Source organism: Grammomys surdaster, unplaced genomic scaffold (assembly GCF_004785775.1).
Source record: "Grammomys surdaster isolate TR1022 unplaced genomic scaffold, NIH_TR_1.0 126048, whole genome shotgun sequence".
NCBI classification, from domain to species: domain Eukaryota; kingdom Metazoa; phylum Chordata; class Mammalia; order Rodentia; family Muridae; genus Grammomys; species Grammomys surdaster.
In genome coordinates this window covers 2274744-2292315 of record NW_021620860.1, presented here as the reverse complement: position 1 = coordinate 2292315, position 17572 = coordinate 2274744, and the positions used below count along the sequence as shown (strand labels likewise).

General features: G+C 55.3%; 1 protein-coding gene across 1 annotated transcript in view; it reads left to right on the top strand.

The window, feature by feature from the left end:
- Positions 1-2340: 2340 nt before the first annotated feature.
- Arhgap23 (Rho GTPase activating protein 23) overlaps positions 2341-17572 on the top strand; it is a 65942-nt gene continuing 50710 nt past the window's right edge. The window contains exons 1-10 of the mRNA XM_028755037.1: positions 2341-2394; positions 6057-6218; positions 8543-8582; positions 10204-10299; positions 10482-10560; positions 10669-10723; positions 13515-14673; positions 16046-16201; positions 16384-16495; positions 16618-16675. Coding sequence (XP_028610870.1) covers positions 10233-10299; positions 10482-10560; positions 10669-10723; positions 13515-14673; positions 16046-16201; positions 16384-16495; positions 16618-16675 — 1686 coding nt within the window. The 5' untranslated portion in view covers positions 2341-2394; positions 6057-6218; positions 8543-8582; positions 10204-10232. The remainder of the gene's footprint in view (positions 2395-6056; positions 6219-8542; positions 8583-10203; positions 10300-10481; positions 10561-10668; positions 10724-13514; positions 14674-16045; positions 16202-16383; positions 16496-16617; positions 16676-17572) is intronic.

The following is a 17572-nucleotide window of genomic DNA, read 5'->3' as shown; positions in this document are numbered from 1 at the left end:
GAGATTCTGGTCTTCAAGGTCCGTAGGCCCGGACATAATGCCACATGCCTCTGCCTTCCCCTACAACACCCAGACCCTTCCAAGTCTCAGTCAGACAGACATCATGGGTCAGCCATGAGAGACCTAAGACCTGGGCTTGTAGTGAGATAAAAAGGCAGTTGGGGACTGGGGAGGTGGCTCAGCATGGAAAGGTGCTGGCTCTACAAGTCTGATACCTGGGTTCAACCCCCAGAGCCTATGGAGAAGCCACAAGATAGAATGGAGGTTTTCCTCTGCCCTTGTGGGAAGTGGTGTGTGTACCCCTGTGCACATATACACATAAAAAGAAAAAGGAGGAGGAAGAGGAAGAGGAGAAGGAGAAGAGGAAGAAGCCTGACATAGTGGCAGAGACAGGCAGATCTCTTTGAGTTTCAGAGCTATCCTGGTCTATGCCTCAAGTTCCAGGACAGCCACAGCTACATAAGGTGGCAGTTAGGCAGCTGGGAGGACTTCGAGAGGAGGCCTGATGAGGGAGTCAAGGGCATCCCTGTGCCTCTGCATTCTACTCTGGGCCCCAGAGTCCACATGGCTGAGTATATCTTGGTGGGAGGGCCCCTGGTCTCTGGAATGGCCTTTGGGAGGAACTGACAAGGAGGGCAGAGCAGGAGGTGGTCAGGTCCACAAGTTTGGTGTTCTAGTTTTCCAGAGGCTTGGAGACATGTAGACTCAGTTTCACTGTCCCTGGCTGCCCCGCTGTCCGTGACTGGTCCTTTCCTGCTCTCCAGAGTCCTGACTCAGCTCATGGCAGTCTCAGCTCTTCCCGTTGGGCTTCCGCAGGGTGGAGGTGGGGGTCCAGCGCCTGCATAGGCCCCACAAGCAGCAAACAGGAAACAGGAGAACAAAACCGCTCCCTAGCTGACTCGGTCCCCACCACCCTGGGCCTCACCCCCACCCTTCCTCCTCTGTTCTTCCTTCCCTCCATCCTGCCCACCCACTCCCTAGAGTTGTGTTCCCTTCTGGATCTGGTACCTCTCACATAGGTCACCTTCCTGGGGAGTGAGGACAGGGGCTTTGCCATGTTCCCAAACAGCCTAGCCTTGTGGCTCTCCCTCTTAGATGGGCTCTGAGCTTGTGTCCCCTTCTGCTGAGAATTCCCTTCTCAGTAACTGTTGTAAATGCCTGCAAGAACTCGGGGTGTGACGGTGGAGAACACACCACCCAGGGCCATTGCTAGCCCGGCCTCTGCTTGGGGAAAGGATGGGGTCTGGAGAGCCAGAAAAGAGGAGTGAGCAGTGTCTGGAGTCAGCCAGCGTCCATTTCATTCCTGTTATGGAGGTGTGGAGGGAGTGGTCAGCTTGGACCCTCCTCCTACTTGGTGATGCCAGGGTTCCTGGAAGGGTCCTCTGGAAGAGGAATGAATATCCTTTGGGAGACTGGAGTGGGGTCGCCTTGCAGCCTTACACTCTGAAACACTTCATGCTCTCTTTCTGGGTGGGCAGTGTGTGTCACCTGAAGCAAGCATGTGCTACCTGTCACCATCCTGCTTGGATGTAGCCAAGTGGGTATCTCTGGGTTGGGGGTCTGTAAGGGCCTGGCATACTTTAAATGGCTGTGCTCCATGGGGTAGGTATGTTTAAACAGGAGATTGTCCGTAGATGTGAACAACGTTATCCACACCGAGAGTCTGCGAGGCGTGTGTGGGGAACAGGTGATGATGTGCTGGCCATGTGAGGCACGTAGCTAGAACGCGTTTCTGCAAGGGTGTAAAGTTGACGGGCCTCATAGTGTGATCGCTCAGCAGTGTGAGTCCTTGTGTTTGTATGGTGTCGTCGGTGTGTGCTGTGTGAGCAGGGACCGCTTGAAGCCTCTGGCGTGGGGCGGAGGGTGGGCTGGCGCGGCGCCGGGGCCGCCCCGGAGGGGGAGGTGTCTGTCCCAGCGACTTGTAGGCTTGTCCCTGCCCCGCTCCAGCGGGCGCCTTCACCCGGGCGGTGCGGGAGGCGCGGCCCCGCTCCAGCCGTCCTGCCGCCGTCCGCGCGGGCTGGCCGTCCCCTCGGGGCCTCTGGGCCGCGGGCCCGCGGCTCTGGGGGGCGGGCTGGGACCCCTGGGCTCCGCCTGCCGCGAGGGGGTCCGAGGACGTCCCCCGCTGGGCGCCGAGCTGCGGAGTCCTGCACCGCACGTCCCGCTCCGGAAGCCAGGCCCGGTGCGCGCTGGGGCCGCGACGGTGGCCGCGCTCGGGGGTCCCCGCAGGCTGCTCTGGTGGGCAGTGCCGTGTGGCGCGTGGAGCGCGCGGGCGTCGGGGGCTGGTGCTGGGAGCGCGCCGTCGGCGTGGACTGCAGCGCCCCGGAGCCGCGCTGTCTCTGGCTGCCCTGTTTGAGCCACAGCGACCGCCGCGTGCCGGGGCTGCGTCCGGCTAGGGTGAGCAACAGCTTTGGAGCCGGGCGGGAGCTGGACGTCAGGGGCTGTGGGCGATCGGGTTACCCACTTTCGTGTTGACAGTGTCTGGCATTCTCAGACGGACATCCTTGCAGTTGGAGAGTGTGAGGAGGTTGAGAATCAGGATGAGGTTGTCAGCGTTTGTGTGGGAGCTTTCCCAGGAGTGCTAGATGGAACTTAGAGGCTGGGTAGTAGCACTTGTGGGCTCAGGCCTCTTGGGGCTGATGACCGAAGGAGTTGCTGGCATATTAGGAATCTTGGAACGAGGGGGCTGGCAGAAACACAGTGAGAGCTAAGCATAGTGTTACTAACCCAAGCAGTAGGTTCTACTCCGGTCTCCTATCTTTTTTCCTATCAGCAGGGATGCGGACAGAGAGGCACACAAGGGTTTCCTAGTGGACAGAGGAAGTTGAGGTGACAGAATGACCCCCAGCAGGTAGTCAGTGATACCCAGGGCAGGCAGTGGCAGGACTGGGGGCAGTGTTCTGGTGTTAGGGATCTGCCGAGCTGGTAGGCGTGAGTCACAGTGGGCACCATGCACAGCCTTCATACTGTGTTTTCTGCAATGACCTCTTTATGCGGGGGTGAGTTGGGGGGAATCAGTACTGATGTGGCCAGCCCACTTCTGCCTGGTGTGTTCCCTGGGCCATTGGCCCTTCTTTAACAACAGTTGGTGTTTCTGGATGTCTCTTTGTTTTCAAACACAAGGATGAGCATGTTTGCAAAGAGATTTCAGCCAGGAGGGTTTAATCAACAATGCCCACGGCCCCTCTCTGTACCCTGGCTGTGTGCCTTTGTCAGAGAGACAGAGTTGGTGGAGCTGAGCTGTACTTTCTTGGTCTTCCAAGTTCTCAATGCTGGATCTCTCTGTTTCTGTACCTCGTACCTCTCTCCACTTGAACTCAGTGTTGTCCCAGGTCATATGGGAGGAGCCGAAACTTGCATATACAGTAACATGAAGGATTGAGACTAGGTCTGAAAGAACTTCCCACAGGGAGGCAACCAGCTCTGAATGGGTTTGTGGAGTCTCCTCTTCTGACAGGCTGTAGCAGGGGGATATTGACACTCTCTAGAGACTAATTGGAAGGGCTGGGAGACTGGACCTGGAAGGAAAGGAACAGGAAATGGAGAGGCAGAGATAAGTAAGAAAGGGGGAGTTGCTGTACTGGATGAGGAGAGATCTGGGAGGCAGGCATAGCCGCTGTCCTGGATTACCAGCAGGTCCCCTCAGGGAATGGCAACCCCAGGCAGCTGGCAGCTCTCGGCAGGATGTGTGTGTAGGGAGAGGGGAGGGGAACATGTGGGGACCTGTCCCAGCCGCTTCTCATCACTGGGGCAGCTGGTGGCTTAAACCTTAATCCAGGACACCAGCAAAACAATGGGCCCTGCAAACACCCTCAGCTCTGAGCCTGCCTGGGTGGGAGTGGGAAGGAGGGCAGCCCATGATAGATGCGGAGCAGGGGTTTCTGAGGGAGAGGCACTGGGGACCCATGAGATCATCTTTCCTAGCAGCAGAAATAGAGAGTCCGGGAGGGGTGTATTCAAATCTCGAGGAATTTCCAGTGAATGTTCTCGGGGCCCTTCGACTTCATGAATGAGGAGCTCATGGAAGAGGCTAGGGCGTAGCCACAAGGGAATGGAGCTGAGAGGACACCACTGCCCCCCACCCCCTATCCCTGCCAAGGACTGGGACCAGGAGTAGTCTAGGTCTCGCTTGGGCCCTTTGGGGATGGATAGCTTACAACCTAAGCCTTACATGCTTCAGCCATGTGGAATATCTCCTTTTCTGGAGCCTTGTTCAGATGTTTTGTGTCCTCCACCTGTTTCTGTTTTCTGAAACTACAGTCATCAAACCTATTGCTTCCGTCTCATTTTTCTTTTATTTATTGAGATTCCAGGATCTGCGTTCTCCCCGAAGCCTGCAGGATGGCAACAAAGCCTCCTGGCTGTGCACCCTTGCATGCTGTGCACCCTTGCATGCTGTCCCTCTGTTGAGTAGGTGAGCAGGGTGGACAGCTTCTCAGATGGGTCTCTCAGCATCCCTGAGCCTCCGGGTGTTTGTGAACTTTTGAGCTAGCAGGAGGGCAGCTTTCCCATACAGTGGGAGCTCCTTCCAGCCCAGGTCTGATGGGCTTCTCACTGTCCATACTAGCCCCTGGGCCTCTCATCTGTTTTTCTGGTTCCTGCCAAGACCAAGGAGGAGCAGGGGGTGGAGGCTTGTTGAAGGAGTCGGTGGGAAGCTTTTGGCTTCCTGAGGGCTTTGGGTCAGAGGCAAATGCTAGCTCAGGCTGCCCAGCGGCTACGAGGATTTGAGGCTTTGTGGGAGACTTCTTGCTTTTCCCACGGCTTGTCCCTTGGACACTCATCTTTTCTGTCAGCCTCTCTGCATGCAAGTTATCTCATACTTGTTACTGGTTGTTTATCTCAGAGTCCAAAGACACTCGAGCAGTCTTCTCTGTCTGTCATCTCTTGCCTCCTGCTCCAGATAATGGTCCTCTATGGCCCCCTCACCTCTTCTTTGGATAGCCTGCCATGTCATCTAGGGAAACCCCAAGCATTCCAGCAGGGTTGGACAGAAGGCAGTATCTCTCATCTGCCTTTCCGGTGAACCAGCCTGGCCTTTGGGCTGAGCTTTGCAACCTCAGCAAATCCCTTTAGTGGCCTGGTGTCCATTTGGGGCTCTTGATCCCATGCTCCTGGAGGGTGCATTTGTGCGGCAGTGCAGAGATGTGGCTCTGTCTGTGGGCATGTGTGTATGCAAGACTGGTAATGTGCACCCGTGCCTGTGCCAGTGTGCCTGCATAGTGCATACATGTGATTCTGCCGGTCTGCTGGTGCCCACATTTGTTTTTTATTTTTATTTTTTAAGATTTATTTATTTTATGTATGTGTGTACTCTTTCACTCTCTTCAGACACACCAGAAGAGGGCATTGGATCCCATTCCAGATGGTTGTGAGCCACCATGTAGTTGCTGGGAATTAAACTCAAGACCTCTGGAAGAGCAGTTAGTGCTCTTAACCACTGAGCCATCCCTCCAGCACCCTTGTTTTTTTATTTTTATTATTGATTGATTGATTGTTTTTTGGCACAGGGTCTCTCTGTATGGCCCTGGCTGTCCTGCAATTTACTCTATAAAACAGGCTGGCCTTGGACTCAGAAATCTGCCCGCCTCTGCCTCCTGAGTGCTGGGATTAAGCCAGCAGCACCTGACTTATATGTGTACATTTTATGTGTGTGCCTGTGTTCGTGGTATGTTCTGTCTGTATAAGTTATGTTTTCATGTATGTCAACATATGTGTGAGGATGTGTAAGAGTTGTCTGTACAACTTCCTACGCAGGAAAGCTGTGTGTGCAGGATCTGACGCATAGGACATGCATACTGGCTCTATGTCCAAGGAGACAAAGGTGTCGTGAGGAGACTGAAGGAAAAACTCTGAGGAAAGAAGCTTTCTGCTTCAGGAGAGTGAGAGAAGAAGGCTTTGGTGAAGGGGCCAGGAGCCAGGAGGGACTTGGGCCCTCATGGCTGGGGATGTCAGCGTTCTAGGTTCCTTCAGGTTCTAGGCTCCTAGGCAGCTGGAGGCTTGTGGAGAGCTGGGAGCACAGACCACACTATGCTCATTCACCTGTCTCTCTGCTCCTGCAGCCTCCACTGGGCCCTCGAGATGGGTGCTCTTCTGGGCGCCCCCTCCCCTGGCAGGGGCCAAGGACACTGCTGCTGCGCAAGAATCTTCAGGACGGTTTTGGTTTCACCCTGCGCCACTTCATTGTGTACCCGCCCGAGTCAGCTGTGCACTGTAGCCTGAAGGTAGGTCCAGCTCACCAGTGCCTGGCCACTCTGCGAGGGAAGCTGGGTGGGAGAAAGAGGCTTGCTGGCCTGTCCTAGGTCCCTGTCAGAGGAGCCCCTCCAGGGGACCAGCCTGGCTCCCTTCTGCTGCAGTCCCCGAGGAGAGCTGTAAGGAGGCCGTGCTAGCCGAGCCTGGGACACTTGCTCTATGACTGTGGACAAACTCCTTATCTTCTCTGGGCTCTGGAACTGGACCATCTTGAACTGGGCCTCCTGGAACTCCTTGTTCACTTGTCCACTGGTTCTTGTTCTGGTCAGCTCTTTCTGTCCCCAGGCTGGGGACCCCAGCTTATTCTCTAGGAAGAGTCCTGGGAAGGAGTCCAAGGCCCCAGATTTTAGTCCTAACTCAGTCCCATGTTGCTGTAGGTTGGCTCACTGTGGATTTACAGGCATCTCATCCCTCGGTGACTCAGTTTATCCTGAGGGCTACTATGTTTTTGATCCCCAAGGACCTTTCATCCCTAACACAGCTTCCGGATCCAAGACCTTAGAACTCCTCAGGACAGCACAAGGCTGTCAGCTGGAGAGAGAGGGTCCCTGAGTGTGGAAGACAAGGGCAGGAGACCAGGCAGCATTCTGGCCTCCCAACTTCTCTTCCTGCAGAGGAGACAGATTTCTTTTTTTTTTTTTAATTTTTATTTATTTATTATATATGAATACACTGTAGCTGTCTTCAGACACACCAGAAGAGGGAATCAGATCTCATTACAGATGGTTGTGAGCCACCATGTGGTTGCTGGGATTTGAACTCAGGACCTCTGGAAGTGCAGTCAGTGCTCTTAACCACTAAGCCATCTCTCCAGCCCAGGAGACAGATTTCTATCAGAGTTGATGAACCCCACTCTTCTTCCTCAGGGCTGGGATCAGCCTGCCTAACTGCGGGGGGTGGGGGGATTCTTGCTTCGGAACCTTGACCCTGCCACACAACCAAAACATCAAGTTTCTCTGCGTGTCTCTGAACCTGTGCATGCCTCTGTACGTGTGTGTGTGTGTTATGTACATGTCTGTCACATGCTTTGTGGCTTCCCCATGCATATGAATCTTTGATCCCAGGATCATCACGGTCACTGGCTGCAGGTATGCCTAAGGAAGGAAGTGGGGCCTAATAGTGTGGACAGCACCAGATGACCAAGGATGCCAGCTTCTTCACTCCTGGAGACCCAAGCCCTTCCTTTCCTTTTTTTCTATCTCCTGCCACCTTGACGGGGCTGTGGTCGAGCATGTTGGGTTCTCCTTCTCATGGGTCACCAGCCAGCTTTGGGGAAGACAAGCCAGGTTTGCTCCCTCCCTTTCTAGAACCTGCCCCAGACTGTGAGAAGCTCTTGTCCCCAGGCTGCAGGAGGCCAGAGTTCTCTGCCTCGAGCCTGTACAGGGAGCTTAGCCGTCCAGATGCATCTGTCTGCCCCTGCCACCGCTGTCTATGCTGTCAGCTCAGATCAGTGGGCATGCACCTCCTATGGGAAACTGGTCAGAGGCCCAGACTTCAACAGCACTCAGCAACCTTCCTGGCTCACCATGGCCTGGCTGGGATGCCAGGGGACCCTGAGTTTGGGCCCTGGCTCTGCTGTTGAGTCTCTGGACAAGATGACCCCGAAGGTCTAGTCAACTCTGAAATGCAGCACCTGCTGACTCAGCTGTCTCTGACCGTCTTCTGGTTCTTCTCCAAAGCCCATGCCCTGTACCTCCCCCCTTGACAGGATGGACCTCTGGACCTCCTAGCACTCTCCCTCACCCCTGTAGCTAGCTGCCAGAATCTGGCCCCTTGCCTGACCCCCACTTCTGCTTATCAGAGAACCTTTCCTGGCTCCCTCTTCTTTCCTTTCAGACCAGAGCGCTTTTAGTCTGACTTTAGCTGCTTGTTGGTGTGAGCTCAGCACATCCAGCCCTAAGTGTACACCCCTTCCCTCTTGCTAATCGGGCCTCCCAGCCCATTCTCTGAGAGAGATAGCCCTGTTTACATCTGTCAGGCTGCTTATCTTTGTCTGCCTGGGTCTTCTGCATATGTTTCTGGGGACCTCCTCCCTTGACCTGCAGGCTCCCTGGGGGAAGAGGTCATGGATCGCTGGTGGACTGGATGTTCTTGGAAACCTGGGAGTGTGTGTTACTGGGGCACTTCTGTCTTGGGATGCCTCTGACAGCTCTCCCATCTCCGTTGCTGTTGGCTGCTTGGAAGGAGATAAGGGTTGGAGGTGGGGTGGCTCAGCAGGGCTGCCCAGGTACACAGCATGCTGCTGATGCTGCCCAGGGCTGAGCAGTTGCCACACCCATTTCTCTGTTCCCTGCAGGAGGAAGAGAATGGAGGCCGAGGAGGAAGAGGAGGAGGAGGTAAGGGGGCGGGGCTGGGCTTCAGTTTCTCTCCTGCACTCCAGTGGGCCCCACCCTTTTCTTGTCCCCATCTAGCCTTTCTCCTCTCCGTGTTCCTGCTAGCCTAGCTCCAGGCGTCTCCTCCTCATTCTCTGTTCTCCCTGCACATTCTCTGTTCTCCCCATCTTGTCTTCCTATAGGCCTGTCCCTCCCACAGCCATCTGATACTGAGGACTCTGGGTGACACATACCCATCTGGTTCCACCCTCTCTTCTTTCTCCCAGAACAAAGTCAAGGCTAAGGCTACAAGTCCTGTGGATTAGGGTTGGGGTGTACTGAGCATGGGTTCATCCTATAGATGGAGAAGGGAGGATAGGAGTAGGGGGCCCTAAAGTATATATTAAAAATGTGAGCCTAACTCATCTTACTGACACCTTTGCTATCTTAAGGGTCCTTTGCTGGCTCTCAGACTCTGAGGTATTTAAAGCTGAACTCCCCAAACAGGCAGCTTTCCTGCCCTCCCTCTGTCTGTGGGCAGCCATGGTGACATGGTCCTCCTGAGTTCTCATGCCACTGAAGGCGAAGGAGCCCACTGTCCTAGCACAGGTTCCCGTAAGGGAGTCTTGCTGGGAAGTGATGGAGGTAGTAGCATCCATCCTGTGTCCTGCTTGGAATCCCTGACCCTGGAGAAGGAGGAAGGAGGGGGACACTAGTATATTGGGTATCGCTTTGGTTCTGTGATCTGTCGTCTTCTGTATATATGAGGTCTCTCCAGCTTGCTTCTTCAGGGCTTGATAGGTGCGGTATTTTTAAAATATTATTTTATGATCATTTGTGCCTCTGTGTGTGTGTGTGTGTGAATGTATGTGTGCCATGTATGTGCAGGAAGCCAGAGTGTTAGAAGAGCATGTCAGTACCCTGGAATTAGACTTACAGTTGTGTGGCAGTTGTGAGCTGCCACACACATGCTGGAAACCAAACCAAGGCCCCATGCAAAAGTAGCCAGTGCTCTTAAACCTCTAGCCCAGGTAAGGGCCTCCTTTTAAACATTATGTGTGTGTGTGTGTGTGTGTGTGTGTGTGTGCGCGCATGCGCGCACGAGCGCATACCTGTGCTAATACCAGAGTGTGCATTGTGCCTTTCGGAGTATGAGAGGTCAGAGGATAACTCGGCAGAGTTAGCTTTCTCCTTCCACCCTTAGGTGGGTTTCAGGGATTCACTTCAAACCGTCAGACTCACATCCAGGTGTCTTTCCCCACTGATCCATCTTGTCAGCCCCGTAGGGTCCTCTTGAATAGCACCCTTTCTGTTGTCTTGTGACTTGTGTATGAAGTCTGCTTAATGGAGAACTCTGGAAGGGCAAGGGCTGTGTGTGTCCACACATACTGTGTAGTCTGGCTACAGCGTCCTGTGTAACACAGGAAAAGAGACTCAGCTCATGGATTTGGGCAGCTCTCTGTGTGTCCTTCTCCTGGGATGGGCCCTTCTCTGGCTCTGGGCATAGGTCCTGTGGATGTGTAGGTCATTGCATGTTTGTGCCTGTGTGTGATCATCCTCTGAGTGTGTGTCCTCTGTGTGTGTAGCTGTGCATGGGTGTGACCTTCAGCAACCACCCCCAGCTAACCTGGCTGATGCCCACCAGGATCCTCACCCCGGCACCGCCTGGAGCCTATGGACACCATCTTTGTGAAGAATGTGAAGGACGGTGGCCCCGCCCACAGGGCGGGGCTTCGCACAGGTAGGCCTGTCTGTGACCTTGTGTAACACTCCTAGGGCTCACATCCCTTTTAATTGGGTTGGAATTCATGAACCCAGATGCTGGGGACGGTCCTCTCCTTTTACTTCCAGTCATGTTTAGTACAGGGGTACACTGCACTCCCTGCTTTGGACTCTCACATGTGACCCCACCCTTGTCCCCAGGAGACCGGCTGGTGAAGGTGAACCGGGAGAGCGTCATTGGGAAGACATACTCCCAGGTCATAGGTCTGATCCAGAACAGGTGAGTGCCTGGCTTTCCTGCTTCTCCCCAGCCGGGGCCCTTCAACCAGATCCCTGTCCTCAGATACTGTCCTGTTGCCTCTGCTTGACCCTCTCTCTGTCTCTGCAGTGATGACACCCTGGAGCTCTCCATCATGCCCAAGGACGAGGACATCCTCCAGCTGGTGAGTCCTTCTGTCTGCATGGAGGGCCCCTGTGGGAGAAGAGAGAAGGAAATAGCCCAACATTGCTCAACTGGGGCTTCCAGGCCCATCCCTGGGCTGGGACTGCTTCTTGCTTCACTCAAGGCTGCTTGCTCTGTGCTAGGGAGAGGAGGTTACCCTGGCCTTGGTAAGCAGGATTCCTGCCAGGGTATCTGGAAAGACGGTGGCCCAGCGGGCCCTGCCAGCCTGGCATGTTCTTGTTTGCTCCTGTGAGAAATGCCTGCTCCCTGCACCCCTTGCCCACTTGGGCTGAGGGAACATGGCTTCAGAGGTGTGTCCATAGATACACACTCCAAACACCACCCTTCAGCACATCTCACAGCCACAGGCACCACATATACACATCAGAACACTCAACCCTGCATAGCCCTGTACAACTCAGCTCCACAGAAGACACAGAGCATTGCAGGGCAGGACTCACAGAGCCTCTCCCAGTCTCTGCTGCCACAGTCTGTTCTCTATGCCGGTGTACCACAGTACTCATGTAGCACACAGTGAGACCTCACAGCAGCCTCACAGCAGCCTCACAATAGCACACAATGGGACCTCACTTGTACCTCTGTCTTGTAGCACAAACTCTGCACACATCTGGATTCTGTGCTGATGTGACATAAGCACACCGTGGTGCGTTATTGCAACGCTGCCCACAAGTGTCACAGCATGCCACAGCCCCTCTCAGGCACCTGTGCTTAGTGATATCACAGGACCACAAATTCATCCATGTGAGATATAAATTCTGAACTCGTCAGAGCCAGTGTCTCAGCACATTGAGAACATAAAACCCTTTGGGAGGGTGCCACCCAAAGGCCTGCCCCACATGTGTTGTGTGAAGCAAGCCCAGAGCCTGTGTCTGGAGCCTGGAGCAGCCTCCCTTGCCTAGTGCCCTGTTCTTGGTCTCTTGGCTTCGACCCAGACGACGGCTTGCTCGCCCCTTCAGTCATTGCCCCTCAGAGGATGGCTGAGGGCCAAGCCCAGAGGCCCAGAGCTGCTGTGCTGGCTTTGGCTGTATCTCTGTAATGACAGGGCCACACTTGGCATGATGCCTCCCCCGGGAACCTCCATTCCTGACCTCAATTGTCCCCTTGCACTTCCTGGAGTTGAGGGGGAAAGAATGGAGGCTCAGGGAGGTGCATGGCTCACCCCAAGTCTTAAAGAGCTTGCCTATACTCCAGTTCTGAGAGAGTAACAGGGCATGGCACCCTGGCTCAGTCCAGCAGTCAGGGGCAAGAGGTGGCAAGGGCAGCAGCCTTGAACTCTGCCAGTCCTAAACCTAAAGAGGCTGGCATCCCCAGATGTCAACATCTGGGAGCTCCCACTACCCGCCATCTCCAGTCAGCCAGAGGGTGGGGCTCAGGCATTCCTGTGGTTGGGAGCCAAGGCTGGAGGCCAATCGGGTGGCGGCAGCTGCTGACGCCACCACCGACGCGGCAGGTCCCCTCCACACCCATCCTCCCTCCTCCTACCGCCAGGCAGCCGAAAGAGAGAGAGCCGGGTGGGGGAGAGGGGGAGCTTCAGGGAGGACTGGCTGAGACTGAGGGACTCAAATCAGCTGGGCAGGGGCTGTGGTGAGAGGCAGCCGGCCAGGCAGCAGGCACAGGCTGGCGGGATGCTGCCTCCGCCACCGTGATGCTGGGAGCCCCGGGAGCCAGCAGGATGGCAGGAGGGAGAGGTATGTGTTGCTGGCCCAGTATGCCAGGCTGGAGGGGCCGAGTGTGCGGGGGTGTGGTTAGCTGGTCCTTGTCACATGATGTTTGTGTTTGGTAGTGGAGGGGTAGTTAATTGTGTATCTCATTGTGTGTGCTGTGTGTATCTCTCAGGGTGTGTATCTTGCCGTTTCTCTGTGATGTGGGGTAGTATATGTGTATGTCTGGGCTCACCCTTACACCCTTTGCTGAAACAGGCCCCCTCAGCTCAGCCAGTGCTAGGCTCGGCAGGGCCACAAGGCTGCTGTCCGGGGGTGGGGTGACTCCTTTTTTGGCTGAGCCTGGGCACCAGCCCTGTCACTCCTCAGCAATGCAGCGTCAGCTTCAGCAGCCAGTGCCAAATTCCAGGCCTAGGGGTGGCAGGAGACGGCCCAAGGCCCCTTAGCCTGTCCAGCCCCTCCTCTAAACTGGTCTCTGGGGAGCAAGAAGTGGTCATGTTCTTCGTCCCAGGGCTCAGGCCCTGGGCCTCAGCTCATATCACCCTATACTGAGGGAACTTTGGGCTCTTCCAGCCTCCGCCTTCCCTCAGACCACCCTCGTTGGACACACCCACTCCTTAACCAGCTTTCTAAGGTCCTCTACCACCTTGACAGTTTCTGCCCATTTCCCCACTATACAGCCGGGGCTGTGGGCATCACTGGACATAAAGGAACAGTAGGCGGTGGAGGGCAGGCAGGATGGGGGAGGGCCCTAGCAAACAGATGTTGGAATGTTTGTGGCTAAAGGCTGTCCCTTGTTTTAAAAGTCTTACAGAAATCTGGCTATTTTGAGAGAGAGAGAGAGAGAGAGAGAGAGAGAGAGAGAGGAAAAGAGAGAGAGAGAGAGGAAGAGAGAGAGAGAGAGAGAGAAAGAGAGAGAAAGAGAAAATATCTTATTTCTTTGTCCTCCCCCAGGACTCTCCTTGGAGCACACCCTCATCCATTCAGGAGGCCCCTACTTACTCATCTCCCTTCCATTCTCTTCTGAGGACCTTGGTACCCTAGGGCTGTCTCATTCCTGTCCTCTGAGTCCAGTCCGGTCATGCTTTTATGCCTCTGTTTTCTGGCCAGGCCTACTCCCAGGATGCCTACCTGAAGGGCAACGAGCCGTATTCCGGAGAGGCCCGCAGCATCCCAGAACCACCTCCACTCTGCTACCCACGGAAGACCTATGCCCCGCCAGCCCGGGCCCCTGCCTGGGCCACGATGGTGCCTGAGCCCATCCCAGCCCTACCCACGGACCCCCGGAGTCCTGCTGCCTGGAGTGACCCAGGGTCCCGTGTCTCATCTGCCACCCGTGCCCACCTGGACAACTCTTCCTTGGGGATGAGCCAGCCCCGCCCAAGCCCTGGTGCCTTTCCCCACCTCCCTTCAGAGTCCCGGACGCCCCGTGCCTTCCCAGAGCCTGGCAGCCGGGTGCTTCCCAGCAGACTGGAGTGCCAGCAGGCTCTGTCACACTGGCTGTCAAATCAGATACCCCGCAGGGCAGGGGAGAGACGGTGCCCAGCCATGCCACCCCGGGCCCGCAGTGCCTCCCAGGACCGGTTGGAGGATGTGACTACCCACCATCCATGGCCCTGCTCCACCTCCCAGGATGCCTTGAGCCAACTGGGCCAGGAGGGTTGGCACCGAGCTCGCTCAGATGATTACTTGAGCCGGGCTACTCGGTCTGCTGAAGCACTGGGTCCAGGAGCACTGGTATCCCCTCGCCTTGAACGCTGTGGCTGGGCTTCCCAGCGTCCATGTGCCCGCACCTCTGCTTGCCCTTCTCGAGACTTGCCAGGGCCCCAGGCCCCTCCTCCATCTGGCCTACAGGGCCTGGATGACATCGGGTACATCGGGTATCGGAGCTATAGCCCGTCATTCCAGCGCCGGACTGGCCTTCTGCATGCCCTCTCCTTCCGGGACTCACCCTTCGGGGGACTTCCCACCTTCAGCTTGGCCCAATCTCCTGCATCATTCCCACCAGAGGCCTCCGAACCACCTAGGGTCATCCGGCCAGATCCTAGCACCCGAGCCCTGGAGCCTCCTGCAGAGGATCATCGCGATGAGGTGGTCCTGAGGCAGAAGCCTCCAACAGGTCGCAAGGTCCAGCTGACCCCAGCAAGACAGATGAACCTTGGATTTGGTGATGAGTCCCCAGAACCAGAGACCAGAGGGGAACGCCCAGGCAGGAAGGTGGCCCCTTTGGCCACTACAGAAGACTCCCTGGCTTCTATTCCCTTCATTGGTGAGTGATGCTACAAGTGGCTGGCTAAGGGTCCCATTCCCCAACCTTTTGTGTCCCATCTCCCTGTCTACTGAGCCCAAGTCTGTGCTGTGCATGTGCCGATAGGGGAATCTGGGTTCTGTCTCTATCTGTTCGTCCGTTTGTCCATTCCTCAATAATTGCTTCTTTCCTCCTGTCTCGCATTCCTTCATTCTTGTAACCATTTTTCTGTCCACATTTTCTCTCCTCTCTTCTTCCCTCCTGCATCCGTCCTTCTCCCGGGCTCACTTGGTCTGGTCCTTCACTCCGTTCATCCATCCATCACTAGCTCTCATCTCCCCCTCCTTCCTCCTGCTCGTTCTTCTACCATTTCTTTGTGTCTTTCATTCTTTGTTTTTTCCATCTCTCCTACATTCCTCCAACAGATATTTACATCAGGTACTGTGCTAGGCTTCACACTTACCTGGTAGGTGGCTGCTCAGACAGAAAGCTCAGAGGACAGACAGCCTCGCTCTGTGGATGGGGAAGGGCTCTGTGGCCTAGAGGGTGTGATCGGCACTGGGAACATATTGGAAAAACAACATTTGGCTAAGAAGGATTCGAGGTAGTCTGAGGAAGAATGTTCAAAGAGAAGGATGGGACTGCACAGCTCGCAGTGGGAGGGGCCAACTGCACTTCCAGGCCATGTGGTCCTTTCCTGTCCAAGGCTAAGCTCAGACTTCACCCTGTGGTGGCTGCCCAGAGTGTGGGGACAGGCAAGAAGGCAGAGGCGAGGATTATCCCCAACTTTTTGGCTTGCCCAGTGAGTGTGCCTCATCTCCACGTTGGGGATGGCGGTGCAGAAAGAACAAGAACAAGGTTAGGGCGATGAGAAAGCAAACTAGGCCAGGCTGGCTCTCTGGGCTGTGGAGAAAGTCTGGAACAGAAGATGGTGATATTGGACTCAAACCCTGGGCCTGGTGGGTTTGTAGCTGAACAGCCTGGGAACTCAGAAGAAGGTTAGGAAGGATGGTAGGATGCCATCAGCAGCCTGTGTCAGGGGTCCAGCAGTGTTTCAGGAAGTCCCAGCCTAGCCTCTTGTCAGGTGCACCCATCTAATGCGAAGACATAATGCTGTGCCAAAAGCCACCGACCCGAGAGAATACTGCCTTGTATTGTAGGAGCCTACTCCAAGGAGGGTGGCTCAGTGCCTCTCATCGGTGCCCGTGACGCAATGGGAGGCTCAGCACCTGCTAAAAGGAGACACTCCCTGACCACACTCTGATGGGCGAGGCACCCTGAGCCGTGGGCAGGTTGCCAGAAATGCCCTAGTGAGGAAGAGTTTGGGGGCTTGCAGTATGTGCCACCCAGAGCCTGGCCTCTGTTCCTCACACCTTCCTTCCTCTGCCTGCAGATGAGCCCACCAGCCCCAGCATTGACCTTCAAGCCAAGCATGTCCCTGCCTCCGCAGTGGTCTCCAGTGCCATGAACTCAGCCCCTGTCCTGGGAACTAGCCCATCCTCACCAACCTTCACTTTTGCCCTCAGCCGCCATTACTCCCAGGATTGCAGTGAGTGTCTCTGGCCTGTGTCACCCTCTCCTCTGCTTTCTGGTCCCTGTGGATCTTTTTCCCAATGTCTGTTTGCTTCTTCTGGGGCCCCATGGGAGAGCCCACTCCTGAAGAGAGGACTCCTAGGGTACCTGCCAACCTGCCCCTTGCTAACCCTGCGGCCTCCTGTGGCACCTTTTCAGGCAGCATCAAGGCAGGCCGCCGCTCCTCCTACCTGCTGGCCATCACCACTGAGCGCTCCAAGTCCTGTGATGATGGACTGAACACCTTCCGGGATGAGGGCCGAGTGCTCCGGTGAGCCCATGTCTGCACCCGGGTGGGGGTGGTTTCTGCTCTCCTAGGTTGAGCCATGGGTTTGGGTGAGCGATGAGAATCTGGGCCGTCCACAGCCCTCACCTTCAGTCCTTGCTCCCCAGACGCCTTCCTAACCGCGTGCCGAGCCTACGGATGCTGCGGACCTTCTTCACCGATGGGGTAAGCCAGCAAACATGTGCATTTGTGTGTGTCCGTGTGTGTGTGTGTGTGTGTGTGTGTGTGTCTGTCTGTCTGTCTGTCTGTCTGTCTCTAGAAGGGTGGTAGCCCCACATGTCTTGGGTTCCATATCTGTGAGTTCTGTGACCCCCAAGTGAATGCTCTGGCTGCAGCCTCTTTCCTGTATTTCATCTTCGTGCCCTGTGACCTGCCTCCCACCTGAAGACTGTGTTTGTCCTCCATTCTAGAACGTCCCAAATCACAGAACAGCTCTCCCTCCCCCTCCTCTTCTCCTCCCCCTCTCCCACTCCCCCACTCTCTCTCTTCAGTGCTGGGAATAGAATCAAGGGCTCAAGTGTGCCTGGGCAGTATCTCCAACTCTCTTTGTTATTATTATGTGTTTGTTTTGAGACAGGGTCTTAGTGTGGCTGTCACTCTGCAGAGCACGCTGGCATTGAACTCAGGGATCTGCAAGTCCTTGCCACCCCAGTGCCTTAATTAAAGGCATGTGACACCACGCCTAGCTTCCAACTCTTGATTCCTTCCTTCCTTCCTTCCTTCCTTCCTTCCTTCCTTCCTTCCTTCCTTTCTTTCTTTCTTTCTTTCTTTCTTTCTTTCTTAGATTTATTCCTTTTTAAAAATTTTGGTTGTGTGTGTGTCTGTGTGTGTTTGCTTGTTGTATGTGTGTATGGCCTGTGCAGGTGCCCCAGGAAGCCAGAGGCATGGGTTCCTCCAGAGCTGGAACTCTGGAGCTTGTCAGCTCTACAACACGGATCTTTCCAGATTCTTCCTCTTAATTTTTTTCTTTAGGTTTACTTATTTCATTTCATGTGTCTGAGTGTTTTACCTATGAGTGTGTGTATGTGTGCCATGCTCACGCCTGTGTGTGTATGTGTGCCA